The 24,337-nt window shown below is 50.8% G+C and overlaps 1 protein-coding gene across 6 annotated transcripts in view; it reads left to right on the top strand.

Annotated features, from left to right (window-relative positions):
• Positions 1 to 24,337, top strand: part of CTIF (cap binding complex dependent translation initiation factor) — a 120,030-nt gene that overhangs the window by 34,721 nt on the left and 60,972 nt on the right. For 3 of the 6 annotated variants that reach the window (XM_082783964.1, XM_082783963.1, XM_082783962.1), the window contains 4 exons: positions 2,072 to 2,194; positions 6,602 to 6,675; positions 7,214 to 7,318; positions 9,780 to 9,855. In XM_082783964.1, the coding sequence (XP_082640090.1) occupies positions 2,072 to 2,194; positions 6,602 to 6,675; positions 7,214 to 7,318; positions 9,780 to 9,855 (378 nt within the window). The remainder of the gene's footprint in view (positions 1 to 2,071; positions 2,195 to 6,601; positions 6,676 to 7,213; positions 7,319 to 9,779; positions 9,856 to 24,337) is intronic. The other 3 variants (XM_082783967.1, XM_082783966.1, XM_082783965.1) reach the window with 1 other exon arrangement.

Here is a 24,337-nt window from a genome sequence, read left to right as displayed (position 1 = left end):
TGTAAATGTTAAGAGGGATGGATAAAGGAGGGCAGAAAGCACAGAAGATGGGGAATTGTGAACAGGGAAGGGCCCCAGGCCATGGGTTGGAGCCAGGAGACAAACTCATTCAGTAAGAGCAATATCCACGATTTTACCCAATTACTTCGTGACGTTTCTGCTGGTTTGTCTGGTGCCTTCAGACGTTGGTGCACAATGGCACCAATCTCCCTGTTTCTCACTGGGGTTTTATTGTGGCCAGCCACATTCCTGCCATTTGCATAGCTTCAGGCAACCATGACCAAAAGTTGGGTAAATACAACCAAACGGCAGTGCTTATTTTCAGCGTTTCTTTTAAAGTGGAGGGTGCGTGTGCTGGCTCGCTCCCATGGTGGCACTTGGCACAGACATTTTTCAGATGTAGATGAGCAAGATGCTCAGTGTGTAGGGTAGAGTAAACTGGTAGCTAAGCCTTTGAACTGCTGGGTGGTGAAGAGTTATCTCTCCCAGCTGCCTTTTCAGCCTGTGTTATGTATTTTTCCTGTGTCAAATTCGAATTATTCTCACTTCTCAGGATGCCTGCAAGGCTTGCTTGTTCCCAGAAGTTCCCAAAGTGGCCACCTCCCTGTGTCTCTCAGCTCACGCTGATAGATTTTTATTATTTTTTTCCACCTCCATGCCAATTTAACAACTCCCTTAACTTCGTGTCACTCGGTGTTCCTCAGCCTTCGGGATGTCTGGATTGCCAAATTGTGCAGGGGAGGAAAGGTGCCTTCTGCCACTAGGGCAACATCTTGTGGGAAGAACCACAATTTATTAATATTCATCTAAATGCTACCCAAAAACGAGCTGACCTCCTTGTTTCAGAGCTGATACTGCTTGTAGGCTGCAGCAACCAGAAGATGTTTGAGCTTGCCTGGGGCTTGCTGTGCTCGAGGCTGGAGAACGTGCAGTGGGGCAGTGCAGAAATGGGATGAATTTTGCCTCCCGTCCCTCACCTTGGGTCAATCCTCCAGGATCAGTGACCCAAAAAAAAAGATAAATTCACGTGCAGTGGGTCCTGCTGCCTGCTAAAGGCCGAGGTGGCCTTGCCGTGGTGGTGGCAGTGCCAGCACTCAGGTAACCATGTCTGAGAACCAAGTGCCAGCTCTCACACCAGGAGCACAGACTGCCCCTTTCATTTCCCACATTTTCAAAGCCAAAAGCTCGAATATGCCTTGCTCTGTGATTTCGGGTGTTTTAATCATCGCAGGTCACTTCAAAAGTCTTTTGCAAGCCTCTGAGGAAGGCAGTAGGAGCAATTACCCCGACACAAAGAGCCCTTTCTCCCCGAGCACCTCAGTGTGGTTGGGTAAGCTGGCAGGTCGGGTCCGTCATTCCGGTTTTGGGGTGACTCAGTTTGCCCCCGGGGTTGCTGAGTGAACAAGAAACCTGCTGTGTTTGACAGCAGGACAGGTGTGAAGAGAAGAAAGGAGAACGTGAGGCCCTTAACAGGCGAAAAGAGTTGCTTGGTTAAGTATTTTCAGGTAACATCAGGCCAGTGAGCACCAAGTCTCTTGGCAGCCTGTGCCAGTGCCTCACTGCCCTCTGAGGGAAGAATTTCCTCCTAGCATCCAATCCCAATCTCCCCCCTTCCATTTTAAAACCATTCTGCCCAGTAAAGAGTCCTTCTCCATCCTTTTTATGAGAGCCCTTTAAGTATTGAAAGGCCGCAAATGGAGGAGTTGATTTGGGTTGTGAGGAGATTAAGGATATATAAGCAGTTTTAGGGGACGTAGCGTTGCTGAATATGCATAATTAATCGCCATGAAGCTATGGGAGGTAAGTATTATTTTTCCCCATGTGTACACTAGATAACTAGAGCCAAATCTTATCATTGCAGCCTCCCACAATGCCAGCTCTTTGCAAGCTGCAAGTATGAGCAAATTCCATCCAGAGGCTTTAAAGGGCTCCAGGAAACCCCCAAACAGGGCCATTGCGCACGGGCACGTCGCTCCAGCTGCTTGCGCACGCTGCCACGGGGGCTGTGGTGTTTTTTGTGGGTGCAGGACGGCGCTGCCCTCGACTAAAGCCTGCTGTTTGTTGTTTCCAGGAAGAGTGGGATCACAGCAGCGGTGGGAGCGCAGGATCCCGGCCGGGGTCGGGCTCCAGACGTGGGTCTGGATCCAGGTCCGGCAGCCGCGGCAGAAGCAGCCAGTGCAGGCAACCGACCAAGGTACTCCTGGTGGCCACGGTGAGAGCCAACCGCGTCCTCTGCTTGCCCTCCGTCCCCGGCACCCTGCTTGTGTGTGTGCCTACACCTAGGGTGCGAGTGGACTGGGATGTAGCTGCCTGTCCTCCAGCCCCCAGGGATGCCCAAGTGCCACGAGCGCATTGCTGTTGGGAACGGGGTCTGGAGGCAGCTGGCTTAGTGCAGAGAAATGTGCTTTTTCCACTTGAAATCTTGGAGTGCTTTTATTCGGGGAAAGGAAGAGATGCCTGTAATTATTTTTTTTTTTGGTGAGTCTTCTTTAGAAGTTGGTATATGGCTGGATACCACGTGGGCAGTGATAAATGATGACCATGGGTCCAGCTGCTCTCCGTTAGAGCTGTCAGCAGGGATAGAGGGGGAGTTAACCTTCCTGCCATGCAAAATCCATGGGGAATTTGTCTTTGATTTGGTTTTTAGGGCCATTCCCAGCTTGAAATCCAAGCAGGGACCTACTTCTGCACACACAGACACTGGTTGTGCCAGAAGTGGAGGACAGGCTTGGGAGGTTTGGGCTAGTGTTTGGGCTCCATCCATCCACCTCTAGCATCCTGGAGAGCTTGAGAAAGCAGTCTGAAATCGTGAGTGGTGCTGCAGAGATTGGGGCTGGGACAGAGGAGGGCACAGACCTGCAGAAGTGGGCTGTTGCTGGAAAGCCACGGACCTTTTTTGGGGGAATGAGGCTCAACATATCCCTGTGTCTTTGACCAGGGATAGCACCGTCTTGCTCAAAACATCCGTATTTTTCTCAGTTTTGATGAACTGGTGTTTTTCAACAAAAAGCCTTCAAGCAGAGCCTTTTCAGACAGCTCAGTGTCTGTGGGCTCTTCTCTGTTTTGTTTTTTTTTTTTACCAAATGCATCCATGGGTTGGATGCAAAAGGAGGAGACGTGGGGGAATCTGTACAACTCCAAAAATCCTCCTTAAAAGTAGCATGACACAGGATAATCCCCAAATACACCCCACGGACAGCACCGAGGCTCGGCCGACCGCTGGGTGCTGATCCACATCCGTGCAGAGCGTGGCGAGGAGCTGCTGTTGCAGTCGTGGGGTGAGGAGCGTGGTTCTGTGCCTGGCGTGGTTTGCTGGAGAGTGGTCATGAGCAGTGGCGAGAGAAACCGGCGTGACACTCCGCTGGCTTTTGAAAGGCGGCCGCATGCATTTCAGCGCCGACTTTGCGGGGAATTTGCTGAAGCTGCATGCATAAATGAGCAGTCAGAGTCCACGGGGCTGGTGGCACGCTCCATCCCTGCTTCTGTGTGCACTCCCAGCGGCTGGGCAGTGATGGGTGCAGGTTTTACACACCTGGGCGTGCTCACAGGTCTCCAGGACAGGTTACAAAAACGTGTTTAAACCATCCTGGGGGTAGGAGCTGCCTTGCCAAAGCTGGGATGCCTCTGAGCACTTGTGACGTCCTCACCACCGTCTCTCCCAGTCATCGTTCCTAGTGGCTTAATTAATTTTCAGCAGTCCCAACCCCTTCTCAGTGAAAATTATTATCTAAAGCTGAGGGTTGGGTCACGGGGAGCTTCAAGTTAAAACTGCTCACTCTTATAATTGCAGTCCTGGGGGAGCTGCCAGCCAGTAACTTCTATTCTTAAATACTTTTTTTTTTTTTTTTTTTTTACCCTGGACTTGAGAATTTGCCTTTTTAAAGCCTTTTTGTAGAGTCCCAGCACCAGGCTGGGATCTGGGTATCACGGAGGGCACGGATGCTGCTCGCTGCTTTTTGGTGGCTCTCCTGGGCTTTGTTCCTTCGGGATAAAGGCTGTCATCCCGGGTGGCAAGGGCGTCTGTCTCGAAGTGACCACGGTGACTCACGACTTACTGGCACATTGCATTATCCTCTGGCCCCGGCGCCGTCCCCATGGAGCCAGGCCGACACCTGGAGCATCTCCCAAAGGTGATGGGGATGTGGATGGGGATGGCTGCAGCCCCGTTGGGGTGGGAGCATCCAGCCACTGCCCCAAGGCTTGCACCCATCTGACCTCCTCACCGCATCCCCACAGCTGCTGGGAATCGGGGCTGGGCCAGCCACGTCCAGACAGGTTTGAGGCAGGGCTCCAGGGGCTCCTTGCTTGGTTTCAGGGCTCAAGAAGGGCTGAGCTGAATTTGGGCGACAGTTTTATGGCACAACCTGTTGCGTTAGGAACCCACTCCCATCTTATCGTAACCTGTGTCTGTTTAAAGCTGTGGTGGCTGATTTATCTCATCCTCGTTGCAACCGGTTGCACACTCTCACGCTTTTTCCCTGAGCCACAATAGTGAACTCCTAGGACATCCTACGGTAGGTCGTTCATTAATAGGTAATTAAATATCCAGTGTCTGCAGAAATGGGAGGAGAAATGAATCTGTCTGCAGGAAGAGGTATTTCTTCTCTGGGTGAAGACCAAAGAAGGAATAAAGACTAAAGATGCTATAAAGACGTGGACATCTCTGTTTTCCTTATGCTGCATGACAATGCCTTTAAGTATTTAGAGAATTAATTTCTCTCCCTGCTGAGAGAATTTTTGCTCACGTTTGCTCAAAATAAAATCTCTGCTTCCGTAATTGTCTGTGGGAGTTTCATACTTTACTCGTAGTTTATCTCTGTGCAGACATCTCGACCTGCAGATCGCTGGAGGTTAAAGTCATAATCTGTACACCCCATAAAGGAGATATGAAAAAAAAAAAAAGGAGCAATGCCCCTGTCTGAGTATGTGTCATCTAAACTGTTTGTTGTGCTGGGAATGGCTCTGTAATCTGTCTGTGGCGTGCGCTGACAGTGTGTGTCCTTGTTGGGAAAAGGCCCCTTATTTCGTGGCAAACTGGGGTCTGGGACTTCACTGAGAAGCACTTAGATTTTTTTGTTTTTTTTTTTTTATCTGTGTGTGTGTTTTTTTATATGTGTGTCTTGTATATTATCAATATTTGGAAACAGCAGTTCCTCAGGAAAGCTGCACGTGGACAGAAGAAATATTTTTTCATACTAATCTTTGATGATAATTCTTGTCTGCATGACGTGGTTTTGGGTATGTGTGATCTCAGTAAATATAGTTTGCCTGTCGGAAACAGCAACCTTGAGGAAAACCACCAGAAATACTGCAGCAGGGTATATAATCAAGCTTATAATCACTCGTGCTTGTGATGGCTAGCCGCTTTGAAGATGCTCTCAGTCCCTGATGGGCCCTCGTTGTGAGGGTGTTATGGGTGTGAGGAGACAAACCTGCTTTTTGTGCCTGTGCCGATGCTGAAAGCAGCCTGAAATTGTTTTGGCAGAGTCTGGTTGTGTGGTGTCCCCTGGGAGTCGTAGCATGGGGAGCGTTTGGAAGCCACATTCTCCAGCACTGCTTTAGCCTGAGCTGGACCATTTGGGCTGGAATACTTCAAAAAGGGCAGCCCGCTTCTTTTGGGGAGCCATTATGTGTTTGTAGGTGGAGGTTGGTGAGCGTAAAGGGGCTGTGAAGGACAAGAAGCAGTCTGGGGTCCTTGCTTTGGATGCTGTTCCTCCGAGCTGCTTGTTTTCCAAAAAGCAGCTGCGCTGCAAAATTAGAGGCACTTTGTGGCTTATTGGAGGCTTCTCATAATTCCTGTCTGATTATACCGTAAGGCTTCTTGGGGGGGGGATAAAAAAACATTCCTGCAAGCTCAGCATGATGCTGTCTGATGGTTTGTGTGGCAGCTCCCTAGCAATTCCTCCCAGCCCCAGTCCTACAGCCTGCGTGCACCGTGTGCCCCCCTCTGCAGTGCCAGGTTTTGGGGACGCAGGCAGCGGGGGTCTGGCAGGAGTTTCAGCACAGGGTTGTGTCTCACCACGAGGCTTTGATGGAGCAGAGCCAGGTCGTGTCAGCATGACTCCTTGAAGAAGCAGTCACTGCTGTGCTGAAATCCTGGGGTGCTCGGAGGGTCCGTGGGCAGCTCTGCCTTGTCCATCGCTGGGGGTTGGCTTTCTGCTTGCTGGAGACAGCCCCTGGAGCTGTTAAAGAGCCATGTGGGCCTGGGCACCTGGTTTTAGGGGGCTCTTCTTGACCTCGGTTGGACCAGATGACCTTGGAGGTCCCTTCCCATCTCAAGCAGCCTGGATTTCTGTGGTGCTGAGCATCCTCGTGGGCAGCATGCCAACCTGCACGCTGCGTCTTGGTGGGTCCTGGGGGTCTTGTGCCCACGTGGAGTGTGGCCAGCATCAACCAACGTGTTGTCTGCTCCGTGTCATCCACAGCTGTGTGTCCCAACGACCAACACCGTGTGTCTCCCTGCCTTCACACTGTGCTCTTGTGGGGAGCGAGGGGGCTGTGTTGGGCTGGCGTGGAGCTGTGCCACCTCCTGGCTGGCACGGCACAGGCTGGGCAGGGCTGGACACCTTCTGCCAAGTAACCACTTCTCCCTCCTTCCTAGAATGGCAACAAGGAGGGCTCCCTCGACATGCTGGGCACTGACATCTGGGCTGCCAACACCTTCGACTCCTTCAGGTAAGCTGATCTGAATGTGCTCCGAGAGGAGGGGTTGTACGTGTGCCCGTCCTGGGGGTGCCCAGCTGGGTGCTGGCCTCACGTCGCTCCTCCTCGACATTTAATCCCTGGCACTCAGCACAAAATACCTACTCAAAGCATCTTGTCTGCTTAGGAGAGGTTTGAAGCCCAAACATCTGAAAAAGGTACGAATAGGATTGTTTGTGGGCACCCCAGAGCAGAGAGAGCATCCGCACTGCATGGACTGGACCAGCCTCTGCTGCAATACTCCCTTGCTATAAAAAGCAAGTGCAGCTAGCAAGGTGTTTGCTGCGTCATGATGCATCATAACTCTACATCAAATCTATGGGCTTAGCACACCACAGCAACATAAAGGTCAGAGGCCGGTGGCAGCATGCTCTGCAGCAGAGAGAGGTGCCTCCAAAGCACCAGCGTTCCTCGTCTGCAGGCTCGTGTGGGCCATCTGCTCCTCAGCGAGGTTGTGTTTAATTAGGAGGGCACTCACTGTCTTTGTCTCTCCTTGGTTTTCCTCTCCTAGCGGTGCAACGTGGGACTTGCAGCCTGAAAAACTAGATTTCACGCAGTTTCACAGGAAGCTCCGGAACACCTCCAAACACCCACTGCCTCACATAGACAGAGAAGGGTGAGTGCCGTGCATCTGCATAGCTATCCTGAAATAAATGATGATGCTCGAGATGTGTAACCTCTCCTTTGCAGTGGGAATGCTGGCATGACCCACATGGAAGACCTGGTAAAGAGGTGTTGGGCCATATATCGGGGCTGAGAACTTCATAATCAGTCTTTTTGGCTCCTCTATCAGCCAGCTCTGGGTTAGAGCAGAGCTGTTTGCTGTGTTTTGCATTGCTTGGAAGAGTTCAGCTTTTAAACCATGCTGGATCCAAGCTATGTCTCCTAGATTTAAGCATCTCTGAATACTGGGGGAAGGATCCTGGTTACAGCTACAATGAGTGGAAGGGCTTCTGTTGTTCTCCCCAGCAAGACTTGAGGGAAGAGCAGAGCATCAACACGGGCCATCTAGATCAAAATGTTCATTCCCTACCTGCTAGGCATGAACTACACGAGCATTAAGCAGCTCGTCTTGGTGGTTACAGCCTCCTGGGCTTTCACATTTCTTCTGGATTTGTTGGCTGTGCATTGGTCAGGCTATGTACATGGGCATACGGACACTGAGAGATTCACTGGTGCTGCTGAAACTGATGTTTCTCTGCAGATTCTGCCACTTGAGAAACTCTCAGCTTGGTTTCCTCTCTCCTTGTCACTCAGTCCTAGTGCTTAACGCACTGGCAGCGCTGTTCTCGGGTACAGGCAGTGTTACCTGTTCTGTTATCCCAAGTTATGACAAGGCTTCAGCTCACTGCTGATGGAACTTGCTGCACATCTCAGCTAAAGAAAGAACAGAGGAAGTGCCATATCCATGTTTTATATAGTAATTTTTTTATTTATTTTTTTTTCATAGTGATTAGTCATCTCCTGCCCATAGAAGATGACAAAAATAAGAATGGGTCTCAAAGATGGGGCTGGGAAGGCTACAAATGACTTCTCAGTGCCATTTTAGGCATAGGGATAGAAATCTTTCAGCAAAGCTTCTCTGTTGGTTCATACTTTGGCAAAACCAATTTACCAATCTGGGCTCACAACCCAGCCCAGGCTCAGCATCTGCAGGAGGCTCCCATGCCTGTTGGTGACAGGCAAACTCACATGACTGTATAAGTCTTTTTTCTGCACTGTAAATATTTATGATTTACAATTTTCAGAATATTAAAAAAAAACACATGAGTAACAGTGAATTTCAGACTCTCTAAGTGCCTCAGTAGGCAACAGCTCATATTTGCCCCTACAGATGGTTTTGAAGCGTGGGATGAGGGACCCTCCATAAAATAAGATGTAATGGCTCCGTGGTTCAGGGCACTTGCCAGGTGGTCCTACCAGAGACACCTGCTATGTACAGCAGCAATTTCGTTTGTGGTGGAAGTCAACTGTTGAGCACACCTGATTTTGCATGAAGCAATTAAGGCGTTAGCTAAATGCCAGTCCTTCACTGCCTTGGCTTAGTCCTCTATTGCTCTTACACAACCTCACAAGTCTGTGGCCTGCCCTGCTGGGCTGTGGAGGTTTCCATTCAGCTTGCTGTTCTTCACGTTTGGTGTTTTAGCACATTTCAGTCTTTTATTTTACATTTACTGTAATTCCACCAATATTAGTTGTTCCTCGGACTTACAGACACTGGATATTTGCACCTGCGGTGGTCAAAGTTCCTGCCTGCTGTAAGTTGTTGAACAATATCTTGTCACTAATTGACCACAAAAAACATCATCGTTTGTGCTTAATAAATTACCCAAATTCTTTGTAAATGCAGATGAACAATGTGTACTGACCTTTTCTTTATCGTTTTCATTTTCTCTGCATTCAGCTAGTAGCAGGCTTTATGTGATCAATTTTTTTCATTTCTTGATACAAGCAAAGCTGGCTAATTATTTTTACCCTGTCAACTATGTACTTGGCCTGTTAGTACTTGGCTTCTCACCCCGATTTTTTTGTGTTTCAAAATGTGTGTTTGCATTCATATTGATTGCTGTTTACTGCTTTTCTCCTGTTTGAGATCTGTGTTTGTGCTCGCTCGCCGCCACCTTTCCCAGCAGGGGAACAGGAGCTCCTGTGGAGGCTGGCAAAGGAGCAGCAGTTCAAAAGAAGCGTTTTTCATTAGGTTCTTCTGTCCCCATTTTTTCTTCCCAGTGGGCTGTTTAGTTTTGCTCGGTCTGGGACTTGAATCATCTAAAACTACTGCTCAGGGCTGCGTTTGGTTTTCTCACTGCTGGTCTTACCAAAAGTGTTTTAATGCTGTGGCGAATGGGTAGTCGCTGGTGCAGGGGATAGGGCTGGGAAAAGCATTTCATCTGGCATTAATGGCTCTGTGCCCACGTGGGAGTGTTTTGGAGACGCAACCTACTCGCTTCAGAGAGCCTCTTTGTTTTTATGAGGGTCCTTTGCAGTAAGTGCTAATCTTCCCCGTGTGCCATAAGAGAGCACTAACGGAGGTTCCAGCGAGGTTTCTCATGCTTTTGTTTGTTTTCTTCCTGTCGCAGGCTCGGGAAAGGGAAATACGAGGACGGTGACAGCATCAACCTGAACGACATAGAGAAGGTCCTCCCGGTGTGGCAGGTAGGTGCTGAGGCCGAGGGCTCCCTGCACGACCTCTCCTTACAAACCCACCCCTGGGAGGTGGGCAGGCTGGGCTGAGCAGTCAGAGGACTGTGCCTTGGTCTCAGCAAGACTTGCTTTGAACATCACTGGTACTGCACGGGCTCTGCTGGGAGGTGAGATGTTGAGGAAGGTGTATGCATGCGTATACATGTGTGCACACACGTATATACACACACACAGGGCTCCTGTGTTAGGAAAGGAGATTCTGAAAAGCACCAAGCCTCCTGACAGCTCCGAAATAAATTGCCAGCAGTGACGGTGTGTCGATCCAGATGTTTCCCCTACAGGATGCAGGTGTGTGTGCTGCAATGACGACTCCATTTTCTCCAGCCTGTTTCTTCTCCAGATCTGTCTCCACAGCCACTTTGCAGTAGTTCTGGTTAAATGACCTTTTGGTGCTCAAGTGCTGGGGAATGGCAAGGTGAGGCCTTCAGTCAAACAGTCCTGTTGAATAGGTTAATTTGTCAGTGTCTTAATTTTTCACTTTGCAGCATCCCGGTCCTCTGAGGAGCTGAGGTGCTCGGCGTGCTTCTTCTGAAGGCACCCCTGAGGCTCCTCCTGTGCTGGGGCAGTGCTGCCCTTTTGCATGCTGAGCAAAGAGCTCGTTGGGATTTTTGCTCGTGCATCATGTGAGGAGAAGCCTTGCTCATCCAGCAAGGCATGTGACAGTCTGCATCGCTATTTCTTTTGGGTGAGCTAGCTGGCAGTAAGTGCGTGAACCAGTGAAAAGAGGGAGAAATGCTGCTGACTTTGGCACGCAGAAGCACTGCCTGCAGCTGTTTTCTCTTATGTGCTCGGTCTGTCTGGAGTTTAGGTCACAGGGAAAAAAAAATATATATATCAGGGCCAGCTGATAAAGACCCCAGTAACTGCAAAATAAGGTTGTTTTCCCAGAGGAATAATTGGAAATGCTTTACACGGGGAATCAAAGGGAGCTTCCAGATGTACTGAGACTGGATTTGAGGGGCCACCAGCCGTGCTCAGCATCATGTGCTGTGTTTCAGCCTCTGGTTAAAATGTTCCTTGGTGAACCCTGGCCCTGTTCTGCAAAGTACTCTTACTCATGAGCTCGTCCCCTGGGAGAGCAGAGGAAGGGCACAAGTTGTGCCCAGGGAGGGTGAGGGATTTGCTGGAGGTCACGCAGGGTAACCAAACTGGGAAGTGCTGAACCTCGGGACGGTGGCTTCTCCTGGGGATGATGCTTTCCCTTCACGGCACGGCAGGGTGGTTTGTGCAGGCAGAGAGGCAGGACACGGCGTGGTGAGTGACTGTGGGCACCGGGCAGCACGGTGCAGAGCTCAGCCCTTGCTGGCCAAGCAGGCTGCCGTGAGCTTGGGCTGTCTGGGGGAAGAAACTCTTATCTTTGGTGTGTGAGGAGCTGGCATTCTTCATTTAACCTCCTTCATAATCAACTGTTAAATAAGCCAGCTTCTCCTGGCCTGGTTATCTCATCCTGTTGTAGCACAGATTGAGTTCAGTGACTCCAGTGAATTAATTTTAATATGTACCTGCAACAAAGGGGGATCTGTTTCTGTCTCATACAGCCAGCTGCAGTCACCTCGCAAAGCTGCCTTGTGTTTCTTGCAGATCTTAATTGTAAGCGTGGCGACTCTAAGCTGGAAGACCTCGTGGAGGAAGTGTTTGATCTGGTGTTTTGTGCCTCTGGGCAGCGTAGTAAAATACGGCATTATTTTGGAGACTCGCTTACCTAGGCATGTAGGGCCGTAAGTGCGTGTGGGAACTAGGAGCCGTGTCATTATTGGTGAGGATTTATCTTGTTCAGCGCTGACAAGTGAAATGCTTACTGACAGCTGGCTTAATCCTGACATGTCATTGTTAACTGGATTTGAATGTGATCGTGCCGTGCCAGTGGTGATTGCGCTGCTCTTTATCACTTTCTGGTTGGAAATGGCTCTTTGGCATAGAGTACGTGGGATCGTGAGGAAAAATACTAGTGTGAGCCTATGGAAGAAAATCCTTCACCTTCCAGGGTGCTTCCCCACATCGTGGTTATGTTTGTGTCATATCCTGAAAGGAGACTTGTCAGGCTGGAGATGCAGAAACTCTTGCTCTGTCTGTATCTGAAGATCTCATGGGTTGCTTGTCACCCTCTGATTGCTTCTGGTTCGTGTCTTAGGACTTGCTTTTAGCACCTTCTCCCCTGTGACGTGGGGCCACTCAAAGCAAAGGCATCAAGCTGCAGAGAGGTTGCAAGTCTTACATATGGGCTGCTTTGGAAACTCGGTTTCCTTTGGCAAGGTATGATTCATGTAGGGCACAAAACTAGAAATGCTTTCCAGAATACACATGGGTCTGTATCAGTACTCGTATTTTCACTGCCCCGCTGATGGGTGGGGCAGAATGTTCTGGATATGTGGGCATCGATGTCCATACCTGGGTTTTGCTGCTGGAGTCTGTCAGGAGTATTTTAGCAAAATATTGCAAGGAAACCTGAGACTATTTGGTGATTAAAAGGTGAGGGGGGGAAATAGGGGGAAAAAAAAAAAAAAAAAAAACCCTTCTTCAAATCCTCTTTTTTCATCGCTATGTGTGAGAAAAATGACGGAATCACAGCTCAGAAATGCCTGTCCCCAGCCTTTTGTTTTGAAACCCGAGGACGTGCGCTGGCTGCTGAGATGCTGCGGGCAGCGCAGGCGGCGCGGTGCGCTCTGCCATCTCCTGGTAGCGTGCAGGCAGGGAAACCTGCTGGCTGCTGGGCCCTCCCTGCTCCTCGGTTTTTAAGCTTTCCCCCTCGCCCGTCTTCATGAGGCTCAGCTGGGATGCTTGTTTTTACTGGTAAATTGGTGTTGTTTTGAAAGCTTCTGCTGCGGTGGTTCCGAAAAGCGAAGGAATTGGTGCGAAACGCAGCGGGAGCAGCCCCGTGCCGCCCTCTGTGTTTGCACAGTGCTTGGTTTAACACTGGCACTGCTGGGAATTGGTTATAAAGCACACTGTGCTTGGGGTGGGCTCCTCTTCTGCCTCTCGGATGGGGTACGAGGGGCACTTGGAGCATCTCGATCACACGATGCCTTTCGCTCTGCCCCTGCGCTGGCCAGGAGCACACAAAGTCACGGCTTTGGCTCAGCTCCTGGCTGTAGCCTCCTCATCCCTCCTTACTCCTAGGAGTCTGTAGCTGGATTTGGGCACTGCTTCACGTGAGCCCTGCCAAAAAGCAGGTTTGGAAGAAAATTTGGAGATAAGTATTCCCCATTCATAAGATGTATTTTTTTTAATGGCCCTCCAGGGGGGGTTGCTCACCTGCCACGTTAGGGAGGCACAGCTCAGATGCAGAGCCAGCTTTTGGGCTTGGACACGTCACCCCACTCCTACACACAGCCTTCAGACCAAGCCCTTGGCACACTCTCCTCTGAGAGAACAACCCAAGGGGCCATGTCCTACAGGATCTCTTCCCTGGGAGGCTGCTGGAGCTCAAGAAGGATGCTCAAGAAGGATGTGAATGCTGACAGACACGAGCAGAGAGGTTTGGGACGCATCCCAAGTGCTTTCTGGAGTGGCATCTTGCAGCTTTTGGCTGTGGGTTTGCTGGGCACGTGCCTCCAGGCTGGGTCTGCCCTCCTCTGAATGGTGCAGCCATGCCTTTACTGGTTAGCTGCTCCTGGCCCGGTGGCTTAGGAGGTAAAAAACCACGTGGCACTTCTGGAAGGGGTACTGGGCTTTACTGGTGCTATGAGATTAATTTAGAAGACAACGTTGGTGTCTTTTCATTTGGCCTTGCAGCTCATCTCTTTCCATTTCCTTGTGTATTTTTTTTGCCCTTTCTGTCATGTGCTTGTAATTATAACAGGCTGCTTGTTTCTCTTCTAGCTGTAGTTCTAGCTTCCTTGCTGGGTAAGAAACAACAAAGCAACTCCCTAGGAAAAATGCAGACTCGGTAACTTGCTTGTGTTCCTCGTAGCACCTCTGTGTTCCTGACTGTGTCCAAACCAGGCTCAAAGGCACCAGGACTCCTGATCGTGCTGGGATTCCACCTGAATTTAGGCACTGACTACGTGTCTCTGCCTGCTCCCTCCTCACTGACAAATACTTCCAGGTCAGGTTTTACAATTTAGTGTCACTTAGGCTGGCCACTTGGGGTTCCTGCTGTAGGGAAGGTGTGGACACATCTGGGTGTGATCCCCTGCATCTCTGCAGAGGTTTGTAGGAGGTGAGGTGATGCCTCCCTGAGGATATCCACGTCCCTTCCCTGTCGGGGAGCACATCTGGATGTGGTCGATGCCTGAAGAGAAACACGCCAACCCAGGTATCAAGGGGGAGAAGGGTGAGCCATGGACAGGCAGTCCATGAAGAGCGTGGTGCTCTCACTTTTCAGGAGCAAAATGAGCCCAGCAAATACGTCTCACAGATCTGTCAGCATATGCAGGGATTGCCTGCTCCGATGCCCAGCCAGACTGTGAGATGGCAAAACCAGGACTGTGCTCTGGGGGTTACAGCTCCAGAAAGCTTGTCTGCTTTTCCATGGGACCCGGAGGAGGAGGAATTGGAGGTGCAGGAGGCTCTGCGGGGAGCTGCCACCGTGCTGGGTAGCCGTGCCATGTGTGCCCACCCTGGGAACTGCAAGGGTTCCTGCAAAAGTGGGTGAGCAAACAGGCTGAGAGTGTCCCACGGAGCTGGGAGCCAGGCAGATGGTGTGTCCCTAACCTCCCCCGTGCTGCATGCCCCTCCTGTGCTCATCGTGGGTAGGACATACGGCCTCCCCGTGTCCACCCAGCGCTTCGAACAAGCCGTGCTGCCTGCCTGGGAGCCCCACTTCTCCCCACCACCCCGAGACCCTGCCCAGCTCTGTCAGCAGCGTGTAGGCATGGCACAGCCTTCGGGGGAGGTTTTTAGTTTCACAAGCCAGCTTCCCATCTCCCAAGGGTCTTTCCAATACTGTAACTGCTCAAACCGCTGTGGAAAGTCCCTGTCAGAGAGCCAGGGCTGAGCATAGGTCACAACGTATTGAGAGTCGGATCCCCACGGCTGAGAAAAGCCTTTTTTGCCGTGACTTCCAGTAAGATATCCTCTTACCCTGGCCCATTTCTTTGTTTCATTTAACCAACTGACCATGACTGTTTCCTTGGGAAAAGGAGTGGGCTGAGAGCACAGCACCGTGGTCACCCGCAGCCCCTTCAGCCTGGTCCCCAGCGGCCGAGGAACCAGACAGGAGACATCTGGGACAGGGTGGGCTGATCTTCTGCCCAGGTATTAAGCTCTGGATGTCTGGGTAAGGGTAAGGGAATGGCCTCGCCTCTGGTGGTAGAGCACAATTGCTCTAAGCCCCGAGCCAGGCTGTAAAAGCCACGTTTTTTATCAGATCTGCTGAAAAGAGGAGGTCTTCTAGTGGGTTTTTCAGATGATGATGGCCTTCTGTGCCATTTAATGGTCTAATTCACTGTGAGAATGAAACACCAGGGAAATGGGAAAGGATTTTGACATTTCTGTTATTATTATCAGGATTCAGAGCTGGTTTCCAATTCTCAGAAATGAGGTGGACTCACTTCTCCGGGCTGGTTTTATTTTTCTGGCCGTCGCCCAGTTCACAGACTTAGTGGTATTGGCTCCTAATTCACGGGGGTTTCTCCCTAAATAGGCGGGCTCAGGGATTCAATTTTGATGATGAAACACACGATTTCTGGAGCCAGTACTGGTCAGCTGGGCAGAATTTGGGTCAGGCTGCCCTGTTTTTTTGGGGAGTGGCAGACCTACAGCGAGCTCCTGCCAGCACAGGAGGAGTTGAGGTGCCTGTGTGTCCTGCTAGGGTCGGCTGGGTTCAGTTTTGGGGGTGTCAGTGGAGAGGATGAGCATAAATTTGACTTATCTTACAGCCTTGAGGGTTGCAGGAGGCCGGGGTTTTGGCAGATGGAGGGTGAAGCCGCTCTGACAGTGCTGGCCGTGTGATGGGGAGCGGAGATGTTTGGGGAGCCACCAGCGGAGATGCTTGGTGGTGACGGGGACAGGGACTTGGCCACTGCACCCTGCAGCACTAGAGGGCACTGCGGCATCACCACACAGCTCCGAGACCAGCTCCGAGCAGAGGAAGCAGGGTTTTTTTCCAAAGGCTGGTTTCCAAACCCTTCCCAACGCAGCCAAACGCGCCCTGCGGTGGCTGCGTCTCGCACCCCTCCTGCGGCTCCGTCCCGCTGCGCCCACGGGTGGGGAAGGTGTTGCTCTGCCACGTGGGCAGCTCCGCGTGGAAAAAAAAAAAACACAACCGAGGCCTCGAGCAAAGCAGGAGTAAAAGCTGGAGGTGTTTGTGCACCCCTCGTCCTCGTCGTCGCCTTGCCCAGGCCCTGCAGCCCCGTGTTGGTGCCCAGGGGGTGGCCGTGCCCCACAGCCCGTGTCTCCCTTGTTTGCATCACGATGCCATCCCCTCTCCTCTTGGAAATCTGACTTCTGCAAACATGCCCTTTTGCCCATTTCAGGGCTCCTGCAGATGTGGACTTGTGTTGTTTTGTAGGGCTCGGTCTTACATGATGATCCTCACACCAAAGAATGGTGCTGTGTGTGCTGAGAGGTGCGCTCTCTGCAGGATGCTGACGCCCTGTTGAACACAGGCTGTTCATCTGAAGGCTGTCCCTCTGTCCCTTAGCTATCCTGTCACCCCCAAAACATGTGGAAGGATGTGTCAGCCTCAGCAGGAGGGAGGGGAGACCATGGTGGCATCCACAGCTGGACCGTGGCTGATCCTCGGATCCCATTTTGCCAGATGCCGATTTCTGCTTTAAAAAAATATAAATAAATAAAAAAGAATAATGGGGTTTGGGCTGCTTTGCAGGCTGGGGCAGGTTGGCAGAAAGGTAGACACAAAGCAGCTGGGCTCACCAGTAGGAGGTGGTGGGTTTTGGAGGAGCTGGGTGGGCGCAGAGGAAGAGGAGCCCCGCAGGAAACATCTACAGCACTGGTGCGAGGAGGGGATGGAGAGGGGGAAAGCTGGGTGGGTAGGGATGGGCGAGGGAAAATGTGGGAGTCCTCTCGAGCTGGAGCAGAGATTCACAGCCAGGGGCCACGAGGAGAGGCCGGGAGAGCTGGATGGGAAAGTGCTCCTGGCAGGACAGGGAAGAAAGATGCTTTATTTTGCTTTTAAGGAGTTCACAAGTAGTTCTAAACCTGAGAAGAGCAGTCTTCCAGGGAATTAACTGATTTGTATATGGGGACTGGAACTGGAGGATAAATAACAATCCAAGGGGCATTTGAGGCTCTGAAACATCACCACAGTGAGCTCTGGCTTGGACACAGTGGAGAGCGACCCAGGCTTTTCTCAGGCTTTTAGCTGACTTTCCTTTCAAAAAAAGGTTTGTTTTTATGCAGCTATATAATACCTAAAGAAAGCCTGAAAGGTTTTGTTTTGTTCTTTCCCAGTCCTTTCAATACACTGTAACACCGCTCCCTGCCCCCAAAATCCTGCCTGAATTTTGTTTTAACTTCTAAATAGTGTTACATCTCTTTCTCCCTTGTTTTCCCAAAGGATTCATTAGAAATCTGAGAGGTCTTTCTTAGCGCTGCCATGAATTCTGCTGAGCATTTTCCTGAGGCCGGTTGTAGAGCAGCATTTAAGTTTAAAAAAGTTGTTAAAAGTAGCAGAAGTAAAAATAATAATAATAATAATAAATCCAGGTTACTAACGGTCCCAAATAAAAGTTCAGTTCCTCTTTGGTCAAGCAGCTATTTCTTCTGGCTTGGCTATTTCCACATCCTAATCCCCTTCCCCATTCTGCATGAGAGTTTTTAATAAAATAAAGGGAAGGAAGGAATTTCTCTCTAAAAAGTCGACATACCAAAGAAGAGGGACGTGCACACATCCCCGTTGGCGGAGGAGCCTACGGAGCATAGAAACTCAGCTCTTTGTAGCACTTCTGCTAACGTGGGATGCCACCAGCCCACGTCTGACAAAATAGGAGGCTGATATTTCCTGTAGCGCTCAAAACTTTATTCTTGACCAGAAGATGCTCCCCCCTTTCTGCTGCCTTTCCTCTGATGTTATGGAAATAGCAGGCGGCACAATAAATGGGACCAGAAGCTGTTAGCAGGCGAGTTTCCTGCCTGGAGGCAGCAGGTAAGCACATCCCCTCGTGTGTGTAGTGTGTATAAATAGCCATGGGTTTAAATATATGTGCCCAGGGGCAGGAGAAACACTCATGGCAATACGAGGTCCCACAACGGGGGAATTCATCACTGCACGTGATGCCTGCGTGTCCCTTTCATGGCAAATAAAGGTTGTTTCTGAAGGGAGTTACGCAGTGTCACTGAGAGCTCCTTCCTACCCCTGCATCCCTCTTGTCCTTAGTTTTTTCTCTGTAGTTTACACTTTTAAATACCTTCTGGCTTTGCTCGTGTTTTTAGTTGGCTCCAGAAGCGGCGAGCACAGGGATTTGGGGCAGCCCAGGGAAGAGAAGGCTCTGCCACCTCCAGGATGCTGCTGCAGGTTTTAGCCTGGGTGAATAGGAGCAGCCTGGGTGCTGTGCAGTGCAGCATCTGCACGGAGAACCACGGGTGGGGAGGACAGAGGTGATGCTGAGGTCTCCCCAAGGGGCTCTAGAGAAGCCAGGAGGGGGCTGCCCAGCCCTTTGGCCATAGGATGCTGTCCTGGTGGCCATTTGTCCTGTGGCCAGGCAGGGTTATTCTCTTTTTTTTTTTTTACCTGCTGGTACCACCATAGAGAAACTGCTCATTGTTGGGTTTCTATTTCTTTTCTTCTTCTCCTTTCTCCTCCTTTTATTTTTTTTTCCCTCCTTAATTCCTGTAACGCATGAGCAGAGAAACCACTGAAGAATGATAAAGCTTCATTTCTTCCTGCTTTTGTGGTCCTCTTGATTATTTCACTTCTCATTGTATGTTCTCTGGAGGCGGCCCGTCCAAACGGAAAGAAAATCTGTGTGCTTATAGGAGCAGTTTGTTTCCTTTTGGCTGGGCAAAACAAGCAGATATCGCCCCCAGCACCGACCGCGGCTGCTTGCAGGTCCTGGGGAGGGAGCCCCTGGTGCCCCATCACTCGCCCGTGGGTGGCATTATTGGTGAAAGATCAGGGGCTGCCCGTGCTAAAGCTTTGCCAGCCTTCCGCTTTGGGCTATCAATAGATAAAATATGAAAATCCTGAAGTTTGGCTCGCTGGGTAAGAATAGCGAGGTTTGGGGTCAGCAGCTGCCAGGACGTGACCTGAACCAGCAGCTTGAGAGCTGAGATGCCCTGTGCTGGTCTTTGCTGGTCACTTTGCAGTGATGATCTGTACCAAAGCCAGGTTTCAAAATTCAGGAGTGAAGCATAGATTTGTACTTACTATATTTTGAAGGAAAACACGGGCCCAGCATTGCTCCGGGTTCCCTGCTGCTGCGCTTCGGGGTGCATGGAGCACGGGAAGTAGTGGACGGGTGGCTTGTCCTTCCCAAAGAGATGATGTTTAAAAGTGTTAGGAAGAAACAGAGTTTTTAATAAAACACCTAGGACTTCACCCTGTGTGAGGCCGTGCCAACTGAGCCCCTGCAGGTGCTGGGCTCAAAGAAACTCGGTCCCAGGGCCTGGCAGACACCGTGGAGCCAGGATCAGTGCCCTTGGCCTGCACTGGGGTCAGGATGGAGGCTGGGGTTGTAGGGCAGGACCCTCTGAAAGGCTCTGGAGAGCCACGTTGGGGCCAGGTGGGTGCTTGGGCACCAGCAGCAGGGTGTGTTTGTTGGATGTGGCCAACATGGTTAAAAAATAATAACAAAACCATCTCCTTGCGTGCAATTTTTCACCTGGAAAGCCGGTTGATTGATGGATTTTGTTCCCTGGATGGCCCAGGGAAGCTCAGGCTCCCCACGGGTCGATGTGTGCTAGGCACATCGCTCACTACCTGCCTCCCAGAGAGTGATCTGATCCCTCACCGATCAGTGTCAGCCCTCATTTCGGCCAGAGAGAGCAAGGCTGGGGGGGAAACACGACCACAATATCATTTTTTTCTGTTTTTTTTTTTTTTTTTTTTTTTTTTTTTTGTGGTTGGCTTAACAATTAAAAGGCTGCACTGCACTTTGGTTTTTCCAGTCTGCTGCATCGCGTGACCCCTGTGACTCCGAGTTAAGCCTCATTATATAATGGCGGGGTGTTTTTTTGGAAAACCTCCATTTAATCCTTTCTGAGCAGAATTTGCTGTTTTTGTTTTCTTTCATATCGTTGCCTCGCTTCCCCCCGCCTACCCCTTCCCCGGCGCGCACACGCTGGAGGCGTCAGTCTGGGAGCAGGGTCCTTTCTTCCTTTCTTTTTTTTTTTTTTTTTTTCAAATCTGCAGAGAAAAATGGTTTATTTTCGTTTGCTTGGGTTCCAGCGCCTTTCCCCGCCGGCGGGGGGAAGGACTACGTGATGTGCAGCAGGTATTTTGTGAATGGAGCACAACCCTGTGACTCCCCGCCGCTTGGCCGAAGGGGGAGGCAGGGGAAGGAGAGAGACAAAAAAAAAACCCCCAGTGACTCCATCTGACTCGCTCTGGCTGGAAAACTTTTTCAGCGCCGTGGTTCTTAAGCCAGGAGGAAGCTTTCTTCTGGCCCAAGAACAATAAAGGGGTCAGCAGCCTGATCCTCCCTCCTACACCCTCTTCCTTCCATTGTGAGGGGTATGTGCAAATATCCCAGGCTGCTGCTGCTGGGGCCTGAGGGACTTTGGCCGCACATGTGACATTAAAGAGTGGCTCTTGAGCAGCTCTGCGAGTGTAGCAATGCTCAGTTGGAAGGGGAAAAAAAAAAAAAAAGGGGGGGGAAAAAAAGAGTGAAGTCTCTGGGGTGCTCTGTTTCTGGTGTAGCAGTAGCCTGTTGGAGAAGACACTCGTGGGCATTTCTCACGGAGGGAAAAATCTGTCCCCTTACCACGTCCCAGCTTTGGGTTAGGTGCTCCTCCGTGGTGCCATCCACTCCATGAGCAGCCAAATCCCCACGGAGGCTCGTGTAGAGCCCTGGTGTCTCCCCAGCTCTCCCTCTGTGCCCCTGCTTGTCCAAAGTGGGGGAATTTCTGCTGCTCATACTGCACGCACACGTCCTGTGTGCTCGTGGGGTGTGCATCTCCAGCGAGGATGGGGGTACAGAAGGCACAGCAGCTTTCCTCGTGGTGCTTGCTGCAGGCATTGCCCAACATCTGCCAGCAGCTGGGTTCTCAAGCTGGCCCCTTTCAGGCCGTGCGTGCCCCTTCCACAGACCACAAAGGTCTGAGCTGGTGTTCCTTGCACTAAAAGGTCTCGGGAGGAACGCTGGCAGGGCCTGACCCCAGCACTGCTCATCCTGGTGCTTTCTGTGGGTTTGGTGGTCATCACCAAAACCTTGCGGCCAGGTGGCCGGGCTGCTGTGCCTTCTGTGGGTTTGCTGGTGGGCTCATCAGACCCGAGGAGCACTCCTCTGTTTTTTTCCTCGTGCACAATGACCAGCTAACAGCACGTGCGACCTCCTCTCGCCGCGCTCCCGCTCGCCAGACCTTGGCACTGCGCAAGCCGCGTGAATCACGGCGGTGGTGCTGCAGTTCCTGTCCTTATCATCTCCTCTCCCGTGTCGATAACGCCTCGCTGGCGATGGCCAGGATTTCCTCACGCTGCAGAGCTTCCCTGGAGATCAGCCCTGAGCGCGGGAGGAAGCCGCCGGCAGGAGGTTGCACCTCGGAGCTGAGGATGGGGCAGCCAGCTTCAAACCTACGTGCGGCACGACATGGTCCCGAGAGCCCCACGGTCACTGTGAGCCCACACGAAGCCCAGCCCGGTGGCAGAGAGCTGTCGGAGATCACAGTACTGGCAAGGGAGGTGGGGGGAGTTTCACCACATCGTGCCTGATTTCAGTCTGGAGGGCACAGTGGGACACTCGTGGCCAAGGAAAAATACAAGGTCTCCTACCTGCCCCCATGGGTTGCAACCACACGCACTGCAAGGGGCCTTTATTTGAGTGGAAAAGTGTCTTTGGTTCAATCTATAAATGCTTGGACAGACAGATTTGTTATCTAAACTCGTTTTTTTACAAATTCCCATGAGTTCGTCTTCACATGCTGTGAGTTCTTCCTTCAGCCTTGGAGCTGTACTGGTGTTCTCTGGGTATAGGAGCTGCTTTCTGGCCTCTACATCCAGCATCGAACATTTTGGTTGTGTTTCCAGGCAGCACAAGTAATGAATGATAACGGAATGGGCGACTCTGACCTTTGTGGAGAGCAGGCAAAGTGTGACAGATTTACAAGACACAGCTCTTTTGACACTTTTCTTCATCTATGAGAGGAAATTGTGCATGATTGACCATAGCCAGCGAGGCCAGGGAAGTATTTCACAAGGAGCTCTACTTTAATTTATTCTGCCAGCCCTAACTTCTGAGGGTTGCAGGCTTCAGGAAGGGCAAGTGTGGCAGCCCATGGCTGTGCCCTTCTGGGAGGTCTGAGGTCCAGCCTGGTGCAAGGTTGGGCAAAAAGAGGGTTTTTTGGCAGTGCAGAAGAAGATTGAAGATCTGGTGCTCATCCAGAGTCTTTTAAAATTTGGGTAGGGTCATAGCAGCTCCTTTCACAAGTGCTTTTCCAAAATTACTTGATTATTTAGTGCCATTGATAAGCCTAGCACAAGCAAATCTTGCCCTGAGTGCTCTGTGAAGAGCTGGCTGTTGATGATTAGATGGAGGCACAGCAGAGGATGGCCAGGAGGGAGCTGGATGGGGAAGGGGAAGGGAGAGGAGTCGGACTCAGTGATGCTCCATACATCTCCTGTCAAGTCTGGGCAAGCTGCTGCTTCTTGATGAGAGCAGTCCTCTTTCTGGGGAAACCAGCAGCAAATCTTTCATCTTCTGTGTCCAAGTTTCCTCATCTCCTCTTCAATCTTCAGTGTCCTTCTGTGCTGCCTGTTTGGGGTGGCTGCCTCCATGCAGGAGGGCTTTCTCCCTGCCAGAACTGCACGCCGGCCCTAGCAAGCAGAGATGCAATTGAAAAAGGGCGTAAAAGCTCACGAGAAAGACAAAAGGAATCAAGCAGCAGTCTGGGGGACTTTAGGGAGCCCTTTAGGGAGCCGCGTACAGTAGGAGCAGCCATCAGCCTCCTCTTACGTGCGCCTCGTCTCACGGGCTGGGATCGCTTCCCCCGTGGAAACCATCAGGAATTTCCGTTATTTCCTTTCCTGAGGCTTTGTTTGGGTGGGGATTTCTGGAAGGTATTTCACAGGCAGGTATAATTAAAGGAAGGCATACTCTGCCCGCGGGCTAGACGAGGCTGCTTTAAAGCCAGCCCCTAGCGTGGTGGCAAAACAGAAAGGGTTTGGTGCCCGGTCTGGTGGAGGGGAAAGGGGGAGCCAACAAGCCCAAAATCATCCGAGTTAAACGTGGCTAAGGCCCTTATCCAGCAAATCCTTGAAATATGTGCTTAATTTTAAGTCCCACCGACTTCAAGCTGTTTACTCTTGTGCTTAACTTTAAGCATGTGCCTAAGTGCTTTGCTGGCCGAGGGCCAAGGCAAACAAGCAGACTTGGGAGCGGGTTCGGGTAAAGTAGATGCTCTGCTGGGCTGGTGGACCACGGAGGTGGTCAGGAGAGAATGGGGTGCTGCGCCTTCCCTGGACAGCCAGAGCTCTGGCAGGATGGGGATGATGGAAGAGGATGGTACCGAAAGCAGCACACCCGCCTTTTGGGGAAAACCAGTACAATTTGGCCTCTAAACAGCTATCGTGATGGCAGTGTCTCCGTATTTCATTTTTTCTGAAGGTGTTAGCCTCACAGGTAGTCTGATGCATTCCATAAACACAGCCTTGGAAAGGCTATACATTTTTTTTCCTCTTAATTGAGAGAAAGAAGCATTCTAGTGGAGTGAAAGAGCCTTGATTTTATCATCAGGAGAGGAAGCAAGGCAGATACATGACCCAGCTAATAAATCTTGGTAGGAATTTGCATGGCTGCATTAACACTTACAACAAAAAGGACTCCTGTATTAGTGCAAGCTTTTATAATGGTTTTATCTTCTTCTTTCCTGTTCCAAGTTAATTCCTGAAAGCCTTGTTTTAATCCCCCTTTTGCTCATCCAGCCTGGACTTCTGAGAACGGCAAAGGTTTTTTCATTATTTTTAATCTACGCATGGCGGTGATTAAAGCCAATAGCTGCGGCCGTGGCGTGCATGAAAATGAAAAGCCAGCATCAGAAAACAAGCTCTGCTTTTTTGAAAGCACCACTACCAGGGGTTAAGGGAAATCTGCAGCTGGAACAAATATAGCGCTCGTCTAACTTCCTCAATAACTCTGCTCGGGGAGCGCACAGTTGCCAGACGAAGGAAGCGTGGTTAGCCATCGAGTCTTTGAATGCAGCTCCATTTCCCCCTCAAACCCATGGAATTTATATTAACCTCCAGCTTTTCTTAGCTGGTGGGAATTTTTTTTTTAATTATTTTTATTTTTTTTTAATTAATTTATTATTATTTTTTCCTGCACTTGAGGAAGAGCCTCCTCGCTGTTGCCTCCTGGGTTTGCTGGAGGCTGCGCTCCTC

This window comes from Aythya marila (genome assembly GCF_965140915.1).
Source record: "Aythya marila genome assembly, chromosome: Z".
NCBI lineage: Eukaryota > Metazoa > Chordata > Aves > Anseriformes > Anatidae > Aythya > Aythya marila.
The sequence above is the reverse complement of the archived record's forward strand: the minus strand, read 5'-3'. Positions and strand labels throughout refer to the sequence as shown.